Raw genomic sequence first — 20,463 nt, forward strand, 5'->3', positions numbered from 1 at the left:
GAGCTCTGATCTCCAGTCCTCTTCAGTTTCACCAAGCTTCAGAGCCGATCCGTACCATCATATGATCTAGAAACTTGTGTGTGTTTTTGGTGACGCTGAAATCTTTGCCCAATACCAGATCCCCACACATAAACAATATGTGTCCACCTCACTCTCAGTGGGGAGAATTGGGTGTGAGCAGGAACTGAACTGCCTTACTTGCCCAATTCCTTTTGATTGCCCCTCCTTAAGGATGTAACTGGCCATCACTGCCTCATGTGGGAGAGAGTTCCACAGGCCAGCTATGCACAGTTTGAAGAAATCTGTCCTTTTAGCTGTCCGCGTCTACTAGCCATGATGGCTGTACTGCTGGAAGCAGAATGAAGGGAGAGTTGCTGTCAGGGCCGGCCCACCCATTAGGCAAGGTGAGGCAGCTGCCTGAGGCAGCAGGATCCACACGGGCAGCAGATCTGGCCTCCTAAGGAATGTATTGCCTGCTGCCACCGCTGCCAGTGGCAGCAACGGCTGTGGCACGCTGCTTGAAGGCGTTTTGTGCTTGCCTCAGGTGCCAAAATGTCTTGAGCTGGCCCTGTTTGTTGTGCTTGAAGCCTGCTTGGGAGCTGTGCTTTTCTTTAAAAATTAAATACTTTTGACAAGAAAACAGCCCTTGGGCTAGGAAAGGATAGCTGCTCCTGTTTCAGGAGACTGAGCTGGAGGGATGCTTGTCCAAACAGACAAAGACTTGTGTCAACTGCTGGCTCTTCCTGGTTCAAAGGTGCTCAAGAAGTCTGCGGAAGAAGTAACAGATCTGATTGACAGCCTGAAATTGTCCCTCTGCCCCAAGTGACTGGGCCAAAGCAGCAGGGCTTCTCCTTTTTAGTGTTCATTCTCCACTGAAGGACAAGACACTGGCTCATTTCAAGAAGACACAAAAGACTTGCTCACTCAAGCGGAGTCACAAGTGCCTGTTTTGATGAGAGAGCGGTGAATCCAGGTTGGCACATCTCTCTCTGCTGCCCTTTCCTTTTAAGTTTGCAAAGCCTGGATTTTATTTGTGATGTTCTGAAATAACAAGTACCGTATGTTCTGGCGTATAAGGCGACTTTTGAACCCCGGAAAATCTTCTCCAAAGTCGGGGGCCGTCTTATACGACGGGTATGGCAGGTGGCGGCGGTGACGGCTGGCTTGGAATGGCAACGGGCAGAAGGATGGTAAGAGCCGCCCCCCCTCCATCCCTGGTCGCCTCCTGAAGCAGCAGCAACCGTGGCAGCCTCCCCTTCCCACGGTGAGGTGGTGCGCGGCTTTGGCCAGGGCTCCGAGAAGCCGGGCATCCCCAGAACTGCCAGAACTACCAGCTGGTGAGCGCAGCCTGCCGCTTTGCTGGATGGCTGACCGGGGCTCGCTCGCCTCGGGCTGCTGCTGCGATGGCAGAGGCAGTGGAGGGGTGCGCGCTCTGCCCCTGGCGGCGCTTGGCGGGCTTTAGGTTGGGGGGCTGCCTCTAGTTGGCTGCAGGCGGAGGTAGTCTTATATGGTGAGTATATCCCAAACTCTGTATTTTAACAGGAAAAGTTGGTCATCTTATATGCCCAGTTATCTTATAGGCCGGAAAATACGGTATTAGGAAAAATTTCCCTTCGGTACTTCCTTGCAATTATAAATATTTTTGATTTTCAAAAAATACACTCGCAATAATAGGAAGCAAAGAGCAGGACTATAGGGGCAGGTCTCATATAGCTGGGACTGGTGCTTTTTTTGTTTTAACTTGTTTTTATTGGGTTTTGAAAAGGGGGAAAAATCCCAAATCAGTATTTCCCTTTAATTCTTAAGAAACAGTTAAGCAGAGGCGCCTGCCTAAAAAGACCCAGTGTGTTCTCTTAGCTTTCTTTGAGCCTGGGCTAGGATTGGTGTACTCACAAATCTCCTTTTTTTGCGCTCTTCCCACCCTCCCCATTCTTGACAATTTTGTTGAGCAAGTCATTCATTCACTGGCATGTTACAGAACATTTTTGTCTCGCAGCCCCTTAGGGTAGGAGCTTATTCAGAGTCCAGCTGCATCCTTAGCCCACAGGCCCATCCGGTCCAGCGCCCAGATTCCTGTTGTGGTCCAGAAGATGTGTCCAGCAGGCTTATGAGCAGAGGATGCACAGGTGCCTTCCACTTTTGCACCCAGCAATGTATCTGGACGCACACTGCATTTGTCTGCGGTTGGATTTCAGTGGTCAGCAAACTTTTTCAGCAGGGGGCCGGTCCACTGTCCCTCAGACCTTGTGGGGGCCGGACTATATTTTGAAAAAGAAAAAAGTGAACGAATTCCTATGCCCCACAAATAACCCAGAGATGCATTTTAAATAAAAGGACATATTCTATTCATGTAAAAACATGCTGATTCCTGGACCATAGGCGGGCCAGATTTAGAAGGCTATTGGGCCGGATCCAGTCCCTGGGCCTTAGTTTGCCTACCCATGGATTCAACCATTGGGAGCTTTAGCCACCTGAAGTCCTACCCACCATGAAACTGCCTAATTTGTCTTGGACATATTATTATATAGTAAGGTGGGATGCAAGAGACACGGGTGGCGCTGTGGGTTAAACCACAAAGCCTAGGACTTACCGATCAGAAGATTGACGGTTCGAATCCCCACGACGGGGTGAGCTCCCGTTGCTCAGTCCCTGCTCCTGCCAACCTAGCAGTTCGAAAACATGTCAAAGTGCAAGTAGATCAATAGGTACCGCTCCGGCGGGAAGGTAAACAGCCTTTCCGTGTGCTGCTCTGGTTCGCCAGAAGTGGCTTAGTCATGCTGGCCACATGACCCGGAAGCTGTACGCCGGCTCCCTCGGCCAATAAAGCGAGATGAGCGCCGCAACCCCGGTCGGCCACGACTGGACCTAATGGTCAGGGGTCCCTTTACCTTTAAGGTGGGATGCAAATTTAACATTAAAGCCATATGGTGCCTGTGATTATATCACCATGTTTTGTCGGCAAAACTTGGGGGCTGAGGTCTCTGCGCTCCCCCCCCCCCAATTTGGCAGAATCAGTCCCACTCACAAATGCAAGAATTCTAGCTTACTACGTTTTGAAATAAGTGGTGCACATTACAAGACTCTTAAGTCCAGATTCTAAAAACAACCAACTACCCCAGTTAATTCAGAGTCCAGAAATTCATTCCATACCATGTGAATAAGTCACACCCCCCAGCGGTAGATTTAGACAAGGGTTTCCCAAACTTGGGTCTCCAGCTGTTTTTGGAACTACAACTCCCACCCTCCCTAAGCTAGCAGGATCAATAGATTTAATCAACCTTGGCCTCCTTACGACATTTGCTTAATCAGTGCAATGTTCAGAAGATATGATTAATCCTGGTTAATAAAAAAAACAAAACTCAAGTGGTCTATTTGTTGTTGTTTAGTCGTTTAGTCATGTCCGCCTCTTCGTGACCAGAGCACGCCAGGCCCTCCTGTCTTCCACTGCCTCCCGCAATTTGGTTAAACTCATGTTCGTAGCTTCGAGAACACTGTCCAACCATCTCGTCCTCTGTCATCCCCTTCTTGTGCCCTCCATCTTTCCCAACATCAGGGTCTTTTCCAGGGAGTCTTCTCATGAGGTGGCCAAAGTATTGGAGCCTCAGCTTCAGGATCTGTCCTTCCAGTGAGCACTCAGGGCTGATTTCCTTCAGAATGGATAGGTTTGATCTTCTTGCAGTCCATGGGACTCTCAAGAGTCTCCTCCAACACCATAATTCAAAAGCATCCATTCTTCCGCGATCAGCCTTCTTGATGGTCCAGCTCTCACTTCCATACATCACTACTGGGAAAACCATAGCTTTAACTGTACGCACCTTTGTTGGCAAGGTGGTCTATATTTATTAATATTATTTGTCGCAGAGATGACAGGGAAAAGGCGACAGTGGCATAACTGCATTGGAGAGCATTGCGCGGCGACCAGCAGATGGAGATACTGATTCATTAGTAGAAGGGACCGCAGTTTAAATTCAGGGAATTGTAGCGGCTGGTTTCTCCTCGTGTTATTCTGGGGGATTGTGAAAAACGGGTAGGTGGTTGTCGATGCTCAATAAATTCTGGAGATCAGCAAAATAATCGTCCTTCTCCCCAGGCGAGCGCCTCTGGAATGGATGGCTTTACCCCTGACGCGGGGTCCGCATGGAGGCTTAGAGATCCTAGACCCATAGTGCTGCAAAGGGTTCCAAGGGTCATCTAGTCCAACCCACGGCGACCACAGCCCTGGGGCTGCTCCTGCTTTTGATCTGCAGAGAAATTTCCTTGCCGTTTCTTCCCACTTTTATCGAGGGTCTTTTTTTCCTTTTTATTTGCTCTTTGGTTTGTCTAAAAACCCTCTTTTTCCCCATTTCACTACTTCTGACCTTTTAAAATTTCCGGTCCTTTTTTCCCTTCCATCATCATCAACAACAGCATCATCATCAAACCAGTAACTTTCTGCTTTCACACTTCTCTCCACTCCCCGCTCGTCGCCTGGTTTCCCCTCCTTTTCTCCAAGGGGGCGCGGAGGTTGCGCGGCTTGGGGCGGGACCAGCGAAGGCGGGCGGGGCGGGGAGGAGGAGGGCGCTGGCCGGCCGCTCCCGCGGCTGCTCCGCCTGGCTAGCATGGCTTTCTCCGCGCCCGGCGCTGCCTCCGCAGAGCTCCGCACCCAGGACGCCTGGACCCAGCAGGTAAGCGATGCCCTCCCTCTCCAAGGAGACCCCGCACCTCTTTGACTCCAGTCCTTCCTTCCTTCTCGCCAGCCCAGAATCACCCTCGTTTTTTCCCACCAGAAGTCAGCGCCCCCCACCCAATTTGCTTTCTGAGCAGAGAAAAGACCCCTTTCTGAGCAGAATGGGGAATTTTGCCCCTCAGAAGAGTTACCCATGCCTTTTCCAATGGAGAAACCCACCGCTGCTTCTGGAGTCCCTTGTGCAGGCTCCTTGCTGCTCCCTGCAGCCTAATCAGGTTTCTAGTCCTCTGCGTGGAAAGATCCATCCTTCCTCCGCTTAGCTGCCCCTCCCTCTCCCTTCTGTGCTCAGCTTTGGCCATCCAGGGCTACTGGTCCTCATGGCCAAGTGCTCTCGTCAGAATCAGAGGTATAGCACTCTCTGCTGTGCAGCAACAACAGCACGCCCTCAGCTACACCGGCAATATACTCAGGCTGACGAAAACGTGCAATGGTTTGGAGGCTGCGGGCAGAATAAAAGTGGCCACCCAAACTCTTAAATTGCTAGAACTTCCAGGGAGCTCGTGGGGGTGGTGGCGGCGGATATGTATCCAGAACAAACTAGAGGAAATTGGGTGGCTGAGACAACTTTCCTCCTGCTAGATTTCCCTCGTGCATTTTGCATTTTGTGGGATTCTCCATCAGGATTCTCCAATTTGCTTTGCAGGCTGGACTCTGTGCAAATATTAGTAGGATGACAATGAGTGCACATATCCTGTTTGAATTTGGAACTGCTTTGAGTCCTTAAATGCTTTTAAAAGTACAGTGGTACCTCGGGTTACATATGCTTCAGGTTACATACGCTTCAGGTTACAGACTCGGCTAACCCAGAAACAGTGCTTCAGGTTAAGAACTTTGCTTCAGGATAAGAACAGAAATCGGGCTCCGGCGGCACTGCAGCAGCGGGAGGCCCCATTAGCTAAAGTGGTGCTTCAGGTTAAGAACAGTTTCAGGTTAAGTACGGACCTCCAGAATGAATTAAGTACTTAACCCGAGGTACCACTGTATATGTGCAGAACTACACCTGCCATCAGCCCCAGTGTCATGTGACCATACATGCTGAGGCTGATGGGAGTTGTAGTCCAACACATCTCAGTCTTCAAGTTGTTGAAGGCTGTATCATAGAATCATAGATCTGGAAGGGACTCTGGGGATCATACAGTCTAAGCAATGTAGGAATATGCAGCTGTCCCGTACGGGGATTGAACCTGCAGCCTTGGCCATACCAGCACCGACTGAGCTACCCCGTGGTCATGCAGGGATACATCTCATTTTGCTCTCTCTTCTCTCCAGATCTTTCCTGTCATCCACTGGATCCAAGCAGTCATGGCTACTTTGAGGTACTGCAAAGCTTCTTCTTTCTAAAGATGTAACCTGGGACTGATGGAGAACCTCCCACCAGAGGCTGGTCTCTCCTTTTAGAATAGCTCTGAAATTCTTTGAGGATTTATTCTCTTCTCTTTTACTGGCCATTGCTGATGTTCTTTATTTACTTATTTTGAAAGCCTGCTGTGAGTCACTTTGAGTGTCAGAGAGGCGGAAGATGAACATTTTGAATGAATGAAATGAACATGTCATCAGCCAGCAGTTTTGACAAATTAAAACATTTTCTCTGTCCCTGTTGGCCTTGAGGTGCATTTGTGCAAAGACTTTGTATGCTTTGGATCGCTACATTATCTTTGTGCCATTAACTTCAGCAAAAGTTGGCAGGTGCAGATTTTTGCAGGAGGAAGTGAAGTATTTTTGGTTGCCTTCTACTGAACGCAGATCAAGCCGCTGCTAAAAGCACAGTAATGAGGCTTGGGGAAAATGTTGGCAACCCTTTCCATATACCAGTCCTCCTTTGCATGCTTTGTCTAAGGCAGTGGAAGCTGGAAGTAGCAAGGAATAGGCTGTGTGTGTGTGTGTGTGTGTGTGTGTGTGTGAGAGAGAGAGAGAGAGAGAGAGAGAGAAATGCAAAAGCAAGAGCTCAAGCGGTCATCAACTTCTTTTCCTGGAGATGCTCCTACGCCAGGGGCAGGCAACCTAAGGCCCATGGGCCACAAGCGGCCCACGGGGGTCGTTTAACTGACCCCCGAGCTGCCCCCGAACCGAGCTGCCCGCTCAGCGAGTCCCCACGTGCTGTGCTAAACCAGCGCAGCGCAGGGACTCGCTTCTGCAGTGCCGGAAATTGCGTTTGCACCGACGCCGGAATTCATGTCTGCCAGAAATCACAGGCATGCGCACGATCCAGCCCATGGAGGTATCTCCGCTGGAGTGAACCGGCCCAGGCGAGGTAAACCTTGCCGACCCCTGTCCTACGTCCTTTAAGCAGAAATTCGGCAGATAAGCTTTCTCCATCATTCAGGCTCAATGATGCAGAAACTGTCACCTACAGAATTTCTGATGGCCACCTGCTGTTCAAGGCATGAGAGCCCCACCAGAAGGAAAGTTGGCAACAGTGGTGGACCTTGGCGTCTCAGATTTCAGTGGCACCCTGTGCAATGCCAAAAACTGACATGCACCCCCCATGCACCTACTTCTTTCCCTCCGTTAAATGTCAGGTAACCTTCTTCTCATCCAAGCAACTCTTTGTTCCCACAGTGTAATAGGGTCCAGTTCGCTGATTGGTTATGCAGTGCTCCAGAATACAGCCAGATCCCCCCAGGTAAGGGAATTTCTTTTAATGTTTTTAATTTTTATTTTTATTGCTTTTTTAGGGGAAGATTTTGTGTTGAAGATGCTTAGAGAGAGGTAGAAGAGACAGGCATGGCTTTAATTTCCTCTTTCCCCCTGCCATTGCCCAGTCTGCAGGAGGATTTTTTCCTAAGTTCCCCACTCCCATGCAAATTCCATGCAAATTTTGATTTGAGGAGCAGGGAAACCATATTTGAGAGCGCTAGTCATTACTGATTTTTATGTTATATGGGTGGAGTGAGAAAAGGTGCTACACACAGCCAGAAACACAGTGCTCACCGTATTTTTCGCTCCATAAGACGCACCTGACCATAAGACGCACCTAGTTTTTAGAGGGGGAATGCAAGAAAAAAAATATTTTTAAAGGGAGCGCTGAGCAGAGCCTGTATGCATCCCAGGCTCTGCTCAGCGCTCCCTTTCACGAGCCACGAGGAGCGTGTGTGTGGCGCTTGCAGGCTTTTCCCCAGGAGGGAGAAGGGCAGCTCCGCGCGGCTCTTGGGGGCTTTTGTGGGAGGTGGGGGAAGGGACTGAGGGGCTGCCCTCTGTCCCTTCCCCCACCTCCCACAAAAGCCAGCAAGAGCCATGTGCTCTTTAAAGGGAGCACGGCTCTTGCGGGCTTTTCTATGAGGTGGGAGAATTCCCCCACCTCTTGCAAAAGCCAGCGAGAGCCCTTCTCCATCCTCAGGGAAAAGCCCGCAAGAGCCGCGTGGCACGCGCATGTGGCTCTTGGGGGCTTTTCCCATCTGCATTCTCTCCATAACACACACACACATTTCCCCTTACTTTTTAGGAGGGAAAAAGTGTGTCTTATGGAGCGAAAAATACGGTGCTTCATTATTTCTAAACTTGATTTTTTTGTGATGGGGTGGAGGAGCTTGGAACCTTAGAGAAACAGGGGACTTGGTTGCAGGGAGGTGAAAGCAGCTTGCAAAAACGGTGGGCACTCTCATTCCATTTATCTGCTCCTTGTCAGAGAAGGAGAAAGTGTAGCACTGTAAGAAGTTTGCTGCTGGATCAGGGTGAAGGCCTATCTAGCTCAGCATCCTGTTCTCAGCTAGATGCCTCAATGGGAAAACCGCAAGCAGGATTCGAGCACCTGTAGTTCTCGGCAGCTGGTAGTCAGGTGCCTGATGCAGCTGACAGTGGAGGTACAACACATTCCATAGGATTTGTTGTGTCTCCTGCCGTTTTGCAAGTTTCTGGTTGCGTTTTGCTTTTTGCAAAATTATTCGTGTTGACTGCACCAATGAATCACAGGAAACCCTCTGTGTGTGTGTTTGCTTAAAAGGAGCAGGGATGGGGAGAGAGAGAGAGATTGCAAGGCTTGCAGTGTGTTCAGGTATGAGGTAGGGGGTATTTTGAGGAAGCACCTTCACTGCCTAGGACCCTCGTACCTACAGGACCGCCTCTCCTGGTATGCCCCACGGAGGACCTTAAGGTCCATATATAGCAACACTCTAGAGGTCCCAGGCCCTAAGGAAGTTAGATTAGCCTCAACCAGAGCCAGGGCCTTTTCAACACTGGCTCCGGCCTGGTGGAACGCTCTGTCTCTTGAGACCAGGGCCCTGTGGGATCTGATCTCTTTCCGCAGGGCCTGTAAGACAGAGTTGTTCCACTTGGCCTTTGGCTTAGAATCAGTTTGATTCCCTCCCCCTCTTTCTTTTTCCTTTCTCCTCCTGTGAAGAGATTGCTCCCTAATTGTTTTAATGTTGTATCTTAATCTTTTAATTGTATTTTAATCAACTTTTTTTTATTATTGGTTGTTAGCCCCCTGAGCCAGGTCTTGGCTGGGGAGGGCGGGGTATAAATAAAATTTTATTATTATTATTATTATTATTATTATTATTATTATTATTATTATTATTACTGATGTGTGTGTGTCTGTGCACGCTCCTTCTGCATTATCACTTTGCCTGGGAATGTGCAAGGCATGTTGTGTGACAATTGCTGTTTGCCAGCCCCGCACAGGTGTCTCCTAAGCACACACACAACCCCCTTCCGTTTTGCTATGGAAATGGGAGACGCCTTTACCGGCCCAAGGGAATCCCTGATTTTACACAAGTGAGCAGTGATCTCCCATTGCAAGCAGGGGGGTTCTGATATGGGATTCTCCCCTCCACAAAGGGCAGGCTTTCCCTACTGGCTAGATGGGTCTTTACCATGTGTTCACTGGTCAGGATTTTAGCCTTTTATTCAACAGTATTTGGTTTTGTGTGTGTGTGGTTTTATCTGTTTTTAATTATCTTACGTGTGAATTGCCCTGAGACAGTGGTTTAGAAGGCGATTAAGGAATTAATTGTAATAATAATATGGTGCTTCCCCAGAATAGAGATCCCCATTAAGTTAAGTTAGGCCTAAATGGCCTCGGTCCTGTATACCTGAAGGAGCGTCTCCACCCCCATTGTTCAGCCCGGACACTGAGATCCAGCGCCGAGGGCCTTCTGGTGGTTCCCTCATTGCAAGAAGTGAGGTTACAGGGAACCAGAGGGCCTTCTCAGTAGTGGCACCTGCCCTGTGGAACGCCCTCCCACCAGATGTCAAGGAAATAAACAACTACCTGACTATTAGAAGACATCTGAAGGCAGCCCTGTTTAGGGAAGTTTTAATATTTAATGCTGTATTATTTTTAACACTCAATTGGAAGCCGCCCAGAGTGGTTGGGGAAGCTCAGCCAGATGGGCAGGCTATAAATAATAAATTATTATTATTATTATTATTATTATTATTATTATTATTATTATTTATTATTTTATTATTAAGTGGCGCTTACTTCTGTGTGGGTATAGGATTCAGCTCCTCTGTTCTGAGTCTAGAACATTTCAAAATGAAAAACGATATAGTCCAGATTTAGACACTTTAAAAACCCACAGGTTTCAGTGAGAAAGACTAGTACGTGTTTATTCACTGAAACCAGGGCGGTTAAACCGCAGCTCTCCAGATGTTGCTGAACAGCAACACTTAACAATCTTGATCGTGGACTATACTGGCAGTGGCCCAGCTGTTTGGGAACATGTTGCATGAGTTTTTGGGTTTCCCATTGGGCATTGTAGGATCGCAGCCATAGCCTCAGGCAGCCATAGCCTCATTTTCAAGTCCTACTGTTTTATTATCGGTCTTCTGTTCGCAGATTATGGTGACAAGCTGAACATGGAACTGGGGGAGAAGTACAAGCTTGATAAAGACGCTTACCCGGTTTTTTACCTGTTCCAAGATGGCGACCTGGACAACCCTTTGCCTTACCCTGGGCAGGTCAAAGCGAGCTCCCTGCAGCGCTGGCTGAAGAGCCGGGGAATCTACATGGGGATGCCGGGGTGCCTGAAGGAGTTTGACACCTTGGCCAGCAAATTTGTGGGTGCTACGGAAGAGCTGGAGCGCCAAGCCCTCCTGGAAGAAGGGCGGAAACTCCTGGCCAGGGCGAAGGAGACAGAGCAGAAGTCCTCGGAGCAATACGTCAAGGTCATGAGCAAAATCCTCGCCCAGGGAGACCAGTTTGCCGCCAGCGAAGTCTCCCGGATCAGCAAGCTCATTGAGGAGAACAAAATGAGCGAGGGCAAGAAGGAGGAACTCCAGAAGCGCTTGAACATCCTTGCTTCCTTCCAGAAGAAGACCAAGGAGGAGAAGGAGGAACTTTGACATGCTAGAAATGGCATGCTCCGTGGAATCTTAAGTGGGTCGAGGTCCCAATCTGGTGCTCCTTCATGCAAGCAAAAATGCCCCGCTCTCTTTTAATGAATTCCCGTCATAGAGAAGATTCCCACATACACACATGCACACCCTTTTTAAACTTTTATTTTGAACGAAAGGCATCCCTTAGGTGCCACTCAGAACAGTACGGAGACTGCCATCGTTCCCAGCGCTGTTGAGAGCATTGCAGGTAGAAGATCCGTTAATCCTTTGTTTCAAAAGGCAAAAAAATAAATAATTTTCCTTTCCCTTTTCTCCTCCTCTAAGAAAAAGGCTTCTCCTCACAGGTGTTGTCCATGCCAGTCGTGTTTCCAAGATGGCCGCCCTCAGGACTTTGCGCAGCATCTTCTTCACTGGTGGGGTTTTCAAAATGGCTGCACTTGGAACACGAGGCGACCAGTTGTCATTGCTTGAATTCTCAAGGTGCAGGCAATCCTGGCCCCACCAGGCCTGTAACGTTGTGGACCGTGCCAGCTGGCCCACAACCAAAAGAGAAGGCTTATTGAGTCATTGGGTGGGGAGAGTTGCCAGATATTCATGGCGGGCTGCAGTCAGCATGGTGAGCTCAAAATGGCCGCCCTCAGAATGCTGCTTGGTGTTCTGGCGGGCAGTGGAAGAAGATGGACGCCCTCCCTGTTTTTGTGTGATCTGCGCCGAGGAATTCAACCATCCGAGCAAGCAGGAGGTGGAATCATTTGTGTGTGTGTGTGTGTGTGTGTGTGTGTGTGTGTGTGTGTGTGTGTGTTTTTGGGAGCCCAGGTTTGGCCAAAGCAAAACATGCATTTGAGATGGGGAGGCAAAAATGGCGTTCGTCTCTTTACTGACCAGTATTTGCAAAAATGTTTTTTGGAGGGGAATTACATGGGTACTTAATTTGCTAATAAAGGTTATTGGGCGGAAAATTCACAGTCGGGTTATTATTTCCCCCCCCCATTTCTTGCTGCTTTTGTCAACAAGATTAGCGTTGCCCTCTGTGCTGAGCGAAAGAAAATGGAGCTCTCATTCGATCTGAACTCTTGCTCAGAGCAGTTTGCGATTTGTGAGAACTGATTGTGGAAGTTGGCACTTCAATATGATTGATTTTCCTCCCTTTTTTGTTTTAAATAAACTTTTAAGTGCTTGAGAACAAACTGCCCAAGGTGGGAATGCTGAGATTGGAGTTCGTGTTCTTCCCTTTATTAAAACCAACAACAATGGGGTTGGCAGTTTGGATTGGGGCCGTGAGAGAGCGAGGCAAAAGGTTAGACCCTCTCCCCTGTGCTGTGCTGCAGCCTAATCCAAATCAAGCATGAAAATCTGCAGCTGCTTTTTAAAATAAAATAACCAGGATGGAAGCATGGGGACTTCTGGTTGGGGAATCCCGCCTGTGCTGTCCCTAGCTTGGCCCTCCGTGTAGCAGGGGAAACCTTCGGACATCACCCTGCTGATGTCTGGAGACCTGACTCGAGAGCTCTGATCTCCAGTCCTCTTCAGTTTCACCAAGCTTCAGAGCCGATCCGTACCATCATATGATCTAGAAACTTGTGTGTGTTTTTGGTGACGCTGAAATCTTTGCCCAATACCAGATCCCCACACATAAACAATATGTGTCCACCTCACTCTCAGTGGAGAGAATTGGGTGTGAGCAGGAACTGAACTGCCTCACTTGCCCAATTCCTTTTGATTGCCCCTCCTTAAGGATGTAACTGGCCATCACTGCCTCCTGTGGGAGAGAGTTCCACAGGCCAGCTATGCACAGTTTGAAGAAATCTGTCCTTTTAGCTGTCCGCGTCTACTAGCCATGATGGCTGTACTGCTGGAAGCAGAATGAAGGGAGAGTTGCTGTCAGGGCCGGCCCACCCATTAGGCAAGGTGAGGCAGCCGCCTGAGGCAGCAGGATCCACACGGGCAGCAGATCTGGCCTCCTAAGGAATGCATTGCCTGCTGCCACCACTGCCAGTGGCAGCAACGGCTGTGGCACGCTGCTTGAAGGCGTTTTGTGGCTTGCCTCAGGTGCCAAAATGTCTTGAGCTGGCCCTGTTTGTTGTGCTTGAAGCCTGCTTGGGAGCTGTGCTTTTCTTTAAAAATTAAATACTTTTGACAAGAAAACAGCCCTTGGGCTAGGAAAGGATAGCTGCTCCTGTTTCAGGAGACTGAGCTGGAGGGACGCTTGTCCAAACAGACAAAGACTTGTGTCAACTGCTGGCTCTTCCTGGTTCAAAGGTGCTCAAGAAGTCTGCGGAAGAAGTAACAGATCTGATTGACAGCCTGAAATTGTCCCTCTGCCCCAAGTGACTGGGCCAAAGCAGCAGGGCTTCTCCTTTTTAGTGTTCATTTTCCACTGAAGGACAAGACACTGGCTCATTTCAAGAAGACACAAAAGACTTGCTCACTCGAGCGGAGTCACAAGTGCCTGTTTTGATGAGAGAGCGGTGAATCCAGGTTGGCACATCTCTCTCTGAGTTCCTTTTAAGTTTGCAAAGCCTGGATTTTATTTGTGATGTTCTGAAATAACAAGTACCGTATGTTCTGGCGTATAAGGTGACTTTTGAACCCCGGAAAATCTTCTCCAAAGTCGGGGGCCGTCTTATACGACGGGTATGGCAGGTGGCGGCGGTGACGGCTGGCTTGGAATGGCAACGGGCAGAAGGATGGTAAGAGCCGCCCCCCCCTCCATCCCTGGTCGCCTCCTGAAGCAGCAGCAACCGTGGCAGCCTCCCCTTCCCACGGTGAGGTGGTGCGCGGCTTTGGCCGCGGCTCCGAGAAGCCGGGCATCCCCAGAACTGCCAGAACTACCAGCTGGTGAGCGCAGCCTGCCGCTTTGCTGGACGGCTGACCGGGGCTCACTCGCCTCGCCTTGGGCTGCTGCTGCGATGGCAGAGGCAGTGGAGGGGTGCGCGCTCTGCCCCTGGCGGGCTTTAGGTTGGGGGGCTGCCTCTAGTTGGCTGCAGGCGGAGGTAGTCTTATATGGTGAGTATATACCAAACTCTGTATTTTAACAGGAAAAGTTGGTCGTCTTATATGCCCAGTTATCTTATAGGCCGGAAAATACGGTATTAGGAAAAATTTCCCTTCGGTACTTCCTTGCAATTATAAATATTTTTGATTTTCAAAAAATACACTCGCAATAATAGGAAGCAAAGAGCAGGACTATAGGGGCAGGTCTCATATAGCTGGGACTGGTGCTTTTTTTGTTTTAACTTGTTTTTATTGGGTTTTGAAAAGGGGGGGAAATCCCAAATCAGTATTTCCCTTTAATTCTTAAGAAACAGTTAAGCAGAGGCGCCTGCCTAAAAAGACCCAGTGTGTTCTCTTAGCTTTCTTTGAGCCTGGGCTAGGATTGGTGTACTCACAAATCTCCTTTTTTGCGCTCTTCCCACCCTCCCCACTCTTGACAATTTTGTTGAGCAAGTCATTCATTCACTGCCATGTTACAGAACATTTTTGTCTCGCAGCCCCTTAGGGTAGGAGCTTATTCAGAGTCCAGCTGCATCCTTAGGCCACAGGCCCATCCGGTCCAGCGCCCAGATTCCTGTTGTGGTCCAGAAGATGTGTCCAGCAGGCTCATGAGCAGAGGATACTCAGGTGCCTTCCACTTTTGCACCCAGCAATGTATCTGGACGCACACTGCATTTGTCTGCGGTTGGATTTCAGTGGTCAGCAAACTTTTTCAGCAGGGGGCCGGTCCACTGTCCCTCAGACCTTGTGGGGGGCCGGACTATATTTTGAAAAAGAAAAAAATGAACGAATTCCTATGCCCCACAAATAACCCAGAGATGCATTTTAAATAAAAGGACATATTCTATTCATGTAAAAACATGCTGATTCCTGGACCGTAGGCGGGCCAGATTTAGAAGGCTATTGGGCCGGATCCAGTCCCTGGGCCTTAGTTTGCCTACCCATGGATTCAACCATTGGGAGCTTTAGCCACCTGAAGTCCTACCCACCATGAAACTGCCTAATTTGTCTTGGACATATTATTATATAGTAAGGTGGGATGCAAGAGACACGGGTGGCGCTGTGGGTTAAACCACAAAGCCTAGGACTTACCGATCAGAAGGTCGACGGTTCGAATCCCCACGACGGGGTGAGCTCCCGTTGCTCAGTCCCTGCTCCTGCCAACCTAGCAGTTCGAAAACATGTCAAAGTGCAAGTAGATAAATAGGTACCGCTCCGGCGGGAAGGTAAACAGCCTTTCCGTGTGCTGCTCTGGTTCGCCAGAAGCGGCTTAGTCATGCTGGCCACATGACCCGGAAGCTGTACGCCGGCTCCCTCAGCCAGTAAAGCGAGATGAGCGCCGCAACCCCGGTCGGCCACGACTGGACCTAATGGTCAGGGGTCCCTTTACCTTTAAGGTGGGATGCAAATTTAACATTAAAGCCATATGGTGCCTGTGATTATATCACCATGTTTTGTCGGCAAAACTTGGGGGCTGAGGTCTCTGCGCTCCCCCCCCCCAATTTGGCAGAATCAGTCCCACTCACAAATGCAACAATTCTAGCTTACTACGTTTTGAAATAAGTGGTGCAAATTACAAGACTCTTAAGTCCAGATTCTAAAAACAACCAACTACCCCAGTTAATTCAGATTCCAGAAATTCATTCCATGCCATGTGAATAAGTCCCACCCCCCAGCGATAGATTTAGACAAGGGTTTCCCAAACTTGGGTCTCCAGCAGTTTTTGGAACTACAACTCCCATCCTCCCTAAGCTAGCAGGACCAATAGATTTAATCAACCTTGGCCTCCTTACGACATTTGCCTAATCAGCGCAATGTTCAGAAGATATGATTAATCCTGGTTAATAAAAAAAAAACTCAAGTGGTCTATTTGTTGTTGTTTAGTTGTTTAGTCATGTCCGCCTCTTTGTGTCCCCATGGACCAGAGCACGCCAGGCCCTCCTGTCTTCCACTGCCTCCCGCAATTTGGTTAAACTCATGTTCGTAGCTTCGAGAACACTGTCCAACCATCTCGTCCTCTGTCGTCCCCTTCTCCTTGTGCCCTCCATCTTTCCCAACATCAGGGTCTTTTCCAGGGAGTCTTCTCTTCTCATGAGGTGGCCAAAGTATTGGAGCCTCAGCTTCAGGATCTGTCCTTCCAATCAGCACTCAGGGCTGATTTCCTTCAGAATGGATAGGTTTGATCTTCTTGCAGTCCACGGGACTCTCAAGAATCTCCTCCAGCACCAGAATTCGAAAGCATCCATTCTTCCGCGATCAGCCTTCTTGATGGTCCAGCTCTCACTTCCATACATCACTACTGGGAAAACCATAGCTTTAACTGTACGCACCTTTGTTGGCAAGGTGGTCTATATTTATTAATATTATTTGTCGCAGAGATGACAGGGAAAAGGCGACAGTGGCATAACTGCATTGGAGAGCATTGCGCGGCGACCAGCAGATGGAGATACTGATTCATTAGTAGAAGGGACCGCAGTTTAAATTCAGGGAATTGTAGCGGCTGGTTTCTCCTCGTGTTATTCTGGGGGATTGTGAAAAACGGGTAGGTGGTTGTCGATGCTCAATAAATTCTGGAGATCAGCAAAATAATCGTCCTTCTCCCCAGGCGAGCGCCTCTGGAATGGATGGCTTTACCCCTGACGCGGGGTCCGCATGGAGGCTTAGAGATCCTAGACCCATAGTGCTGCAAAGGGTTCCAAGGGTCATCTAGTCCAACCCACGGCGACCACAGCCCTGGGGCTGCTCCTGCTTTTGATCTGCAGAGAAATTTCCTTGCCGTTTCTTCCCACTTTTATCGAGGGTCTTTTTTTCCTTTTTATTTGCTCTTTGGTTTGTCTAAAAACCCTCTTTTTCCCCATTTCACTACTTCTGACCTTTTAAAATTTCCGGTCCTTTTTTCCCTTCCATCATCATCAACAACAGCATCATCATCAAACCAGTAACTTTCTGCTTTCACACTTCTCTCCACTCCCCGCTCGTCGCCTGGTTTCCCCTCCTTTTCTCCAAGGGGGCGCGGAGGTTGCGCGGCTTGGGGCGGGACCAGCGAAGGCGGGCGGGGCGGGGAGGAGGAGGGCGCTGGCCGGCCGCTCCCGCGGCTGCTCCGCCTGGCTAGCATGGCTTTCTCCGCGCCCGGCGCTGCCTCCGCAGAGCTCCGCACCCAGGACGCCTGGACCCAGCAGGTAAGCGATGCCCTCCCTCTCCAAGGAGACCCCGCACCTCTTTGACTCCAGTCCTTCCTTCCTTCTCGCCAGCCCAGAATCACCCTCGTTTTTTCCCACCAGAAGTCAGCGCCCCCCACCCAATTTGCTTTCTGAGCAGAGAAAAGACCCCTTTCTGAGCAGAATGGGGAATTTTGCCCCTCAGAAGAGTTACCCATGCCTTTTCCAATGGAGAAACCCACCGCTGCTTCTGGAGTCCCTTGTGCAGGCTCCTTGCTGCTCCCTGCAGCCTAATCAGGTTTCTAGTCCTCTGCGTGGAAAGATCCATCCTTCCTCCGCTTAGCTGCCCCTCCCTCTCCCTTCTGTGCTCAGCTTTGGCCATCCAGGGCTACTGGTCCTCATGGCCAAGTGCTCTCGTCAGAATCAGAGGTATAGCACTCTCTGCTGTGCAGCAACAACAGCACGCCCTCAGCTACACCGGCAATATACTCAGGCTGACGAAAACGTGCAATGGTTTGGAGGCTGCGGGCAGAATAAAAGTGGCCACCCAAACTCTTAAATTGCTAGAACTTCCAGGGAGCTCGTGGGGGTGGTGGCGGCGGATATGTATCCAGAACAAACTAGAGGAAATTGGGTGGCTGAGACAACTTTCCTCCTGCTAGATTTCCCTCGTGCATTTTGCATTTTGTGGGATTCTCCATCAGGATTCTCCAATTTGCTTTGCAGGCTGGACTCTGTGCAAATATTAGTAGGATGACAATGAGTGCACATATCCTGTTTGAATTTGGAACTGCTTTGAGTCCTTAAATGCTTTTAAAAGTACAGTGGTACCTCGGGTTACATATGCTTCAGGTTACATACGCTTCAGGTTACAGACTCGGCTAACCCAGAAACAGTGCTTCAGGTTAAGAACTTTGCTTCAGGATAAGAACAGAAATCGGGCTCCGGCGGCACTGCAGCAGCGGGAGGCCCCATTAGCTAAAGTGGTGCTTCAGGTTAAGAACAGTTTCAGGTTAAGTACGGACCTCCAGAATGAATTAAGTACTTAACCCGAGGTACCACTGTATATGTGCAGAACTACACCTGCCATCAGCCCCAGTGTCATGTGACCATACATGCTGAGGCTGATGGGAGTTGTAGTCCAACACATCTCAGTCTTCAAGTTGTTGAAGGCTGTATCATAGAATCATAGATCTGGAAGGGACTCTGGGGATCATACAGTCTAAGCAATGTAGGAATATGCAGCTGTCCCGTACGGGGATTGAACCTGCAGCCTTGGCCATACCAGCACCGACTGAGCTACCCCGTGGTCATGCAGGGATACATCTCATTTTGCTCTCTCTTCTCTCCAGATCTTTCCTGTCATCCACTGGATCCAAGCAGTCATGGCTACTTTGAGGTACTGCAAAGCTTCTTCTTTCTAAAGATGTAACCTGGGACTGATGGAGAACCTCCCACCAGAGGCTGGTCTCTCCTTTTAGAATAGCTCTGAAATTCTTTGAGGATTTATTCTCTTCTCTTTTACTGGCCATTGCTGATGTTCTTTATTTACTTATTTTGAAAGCCTGCTGTGAGTCACTTTGAGTGTCAGAGAGGCGGAAGATGAACATTTTGAATGAATGAAATGAACATGTCATCAGCCAGCAGTTTTGACAAATTAAAACATTTTCTCTGTCCCTGTTGGCCTTGAGGTGCATTTGTGCAAAGACTTTGTATGCTTTGGATCGCTACATTATCTTTGTGCCATTAACTTCAGCAAAAGTTGGCAGGTGCAGATTTTTGCAGGAGGAAGTGAAGTATTTTTGGTTGCCTTCTACTGAACGCAGATCAAGCCGCTGCTAAAAGCACAGTAATGAGGCTTGGGGAAAATGTTGGCAACCCTTTCCATATACCAGTCCTCCTTTGCATGCTTTGTCTAAGGCAGTGGAAGCTGGAAGTAGCAAGGAATAGGCTGTGTGTGTGTGTGTGTGTGTGTGTGTGTGTGAGAGAGAGAGAGAGAGAGAGAGAGAGAAATGCAAAAGCAAGAGCTCAAGCGGTCATCAACTTCTTTTCCTGGAGATGCTCCTACGCCAGGGGCAGGCAACCTAAGGCCCATGGGCCACAAGCGGCCCACGGGGGTCGTTTAACTGACCCCCGAGCTGCCCCCGAACCGAGCTGCCCGCTCAGCGAGTCCCCACGTGCTGTGCTAAACCAGCGCAGCGCAGGGACTCGCTTCTGCAGTGCCGGAAATTGCGTTTGCACCGACGCCGGAATTCATGTCTGCCAGAAATCACAGGCATGCGCACGATCCAGCCCATGGAGGTATCTCCGCTGGAGTGAACCGGCCCAGGCGAGGTAAACCTTGCCGACCCCTGTCCTACGTCCTTTAAGCAGAAATTCGGCAGATAAGCTTTCTCCATCATTCAGGCTCAATGATGCAGAAACTGTCACCTACAGAATTTCTGATGGCCACCTGCTGTTCAAGGCATGAGAGCCCCACCAGAAGGAAAGTTGGCAACAGTGGTGGACCTTGGCGTCTCAGATTTCAGTGGCACCCTGTGCAATGCCAAAAACTGACATGCACCCCCCATGCACCTACTTCTTTCCCTCCGTTAAATGTCAGGTAACCTTCTTCTCATCCAAGCAACTCTTTGTTCCCACAGTGTAATAGGGTCCAGTTCGCTGATTGGTTATGCAGTGCTCCAGAATACAGCCAGATCCCCCCAGGTAAGGGAATTTCTTTTAATGTTTTTAATTTTTATTTTTATTGCTTTTTTAGGGGAAGATTTTGTGTTGAAGATGCTTAGAGAGAGGTAGAAGAGACAGGCATGGCTTTAATTTCCTCTTTCCCCCTGCCATTGCCCAGTCTGCAGGAGGATTTTTTCCTAAGTTCCCCACTCCCATGCAAATTCCATGCAAATTTTGATTTGAGGAGCAGGGAAACCATATTTGAGAGCGCTAGTCATTACTGATTTTTATGTTATATGGGTGGAGTGAGAAAAGGTGCTACACACAGCCAGAAACACAGTGCTCACCGTATTTTTCGCTCCATAAGACGCACCTGACCATAAGACGCACCTAGTTTTTAGAGGGGGAATGCAAGAAAAAAAATATTTTTAAAGGGAGCGCTGAGCAGAGCCTGTATGCATCCCAGGCTCTGCTCAGCGCTCCCTTTCACGAGCCACGAGGAGCGTGTGTGTGGCGCTTGCAGGCTTTTCCCCAGGAGGGAGAAGGGCAGCTCCGCGCGGCTCTTGGGGGCTTTTGTGGGAGGTGGGGGAAGGGACTGAGGGGCTGCCCTCTGTCCCTTCCCCCACCTCCCACAAAAGC

General features: G+C 49.4%; 1 protein-coding gene and 2 long non-coding RNA genes across 3 annotated transcripts; all 3 read left to right on the forward strand.

Annotated features, from left to right (window-relative positions):
- Window positions 1-4,551: 4,551 nt before the first annotated feature.
- On the forward strand, window positions 4,552-7,355 carry LOC128419939 (uncharacterized). The gene is made up of 3 exons (XR_008331942.1): window positions 4,552-4,664; window positions 5,996-6,042; window positions 7,286-7,355. It is a non-coding gene; the product is annotated as an uncharacterized LOC128419939 (long non-coding RNA).
- A 1,364-nt stretch (window positions 7,356-8,719) lies between these two features.
- LOC128420345 (endoplasmic reticulum resident protein 29-like) lies at window positions 8,720-11,968 on the forward strand. Its single transcript, XM_053401950.1, has 2 exons — window positions 8,720-8,724; window positions 10,429-11,968. The coding sequence occupies exons 1-2, from the start codon at window positions 8,720-8,722 to the stop codon at window positions 11,009-11,011; spliced, it is 588 nt and encodes a 195-aa protein (XP_053257925.1). The 3' UTR covers window positions 11,012-11,968.
- A 5,097-nt stretch (window positions 11,969-17,065) lies between these two features.
- Window positions 17,066-19,869, forward strand: LOC128419941 (uncharacterized). The gene is made up of 3 exons (XR_008331943.1): window positions 17,066-17,178; window positions 18,510-18,556; window positions 19,800-19,869. It is a non-coding gene; the product is annotated as an uncharacterized LOC128419941 (long non-coding RNA).
- The last annotated feature ends 594 nt before the right edge of the window (window positions 19,870-20,463 follow it).

This window comes from Podarcis raffonei, chromosome 8 (assembly GCF_027172205.1).
Source record: "Podarcis raffonei isolate rPodRaf1 chromosome 8, rPodRaf1.pri, whole genome shotgun sequence".
Lineage (NCBI taxonomy): Eukaryota > Metazoa > Chordata > Lepidosauria > Squamata > Lacertidae > Podarcis > Podarcis raffonei.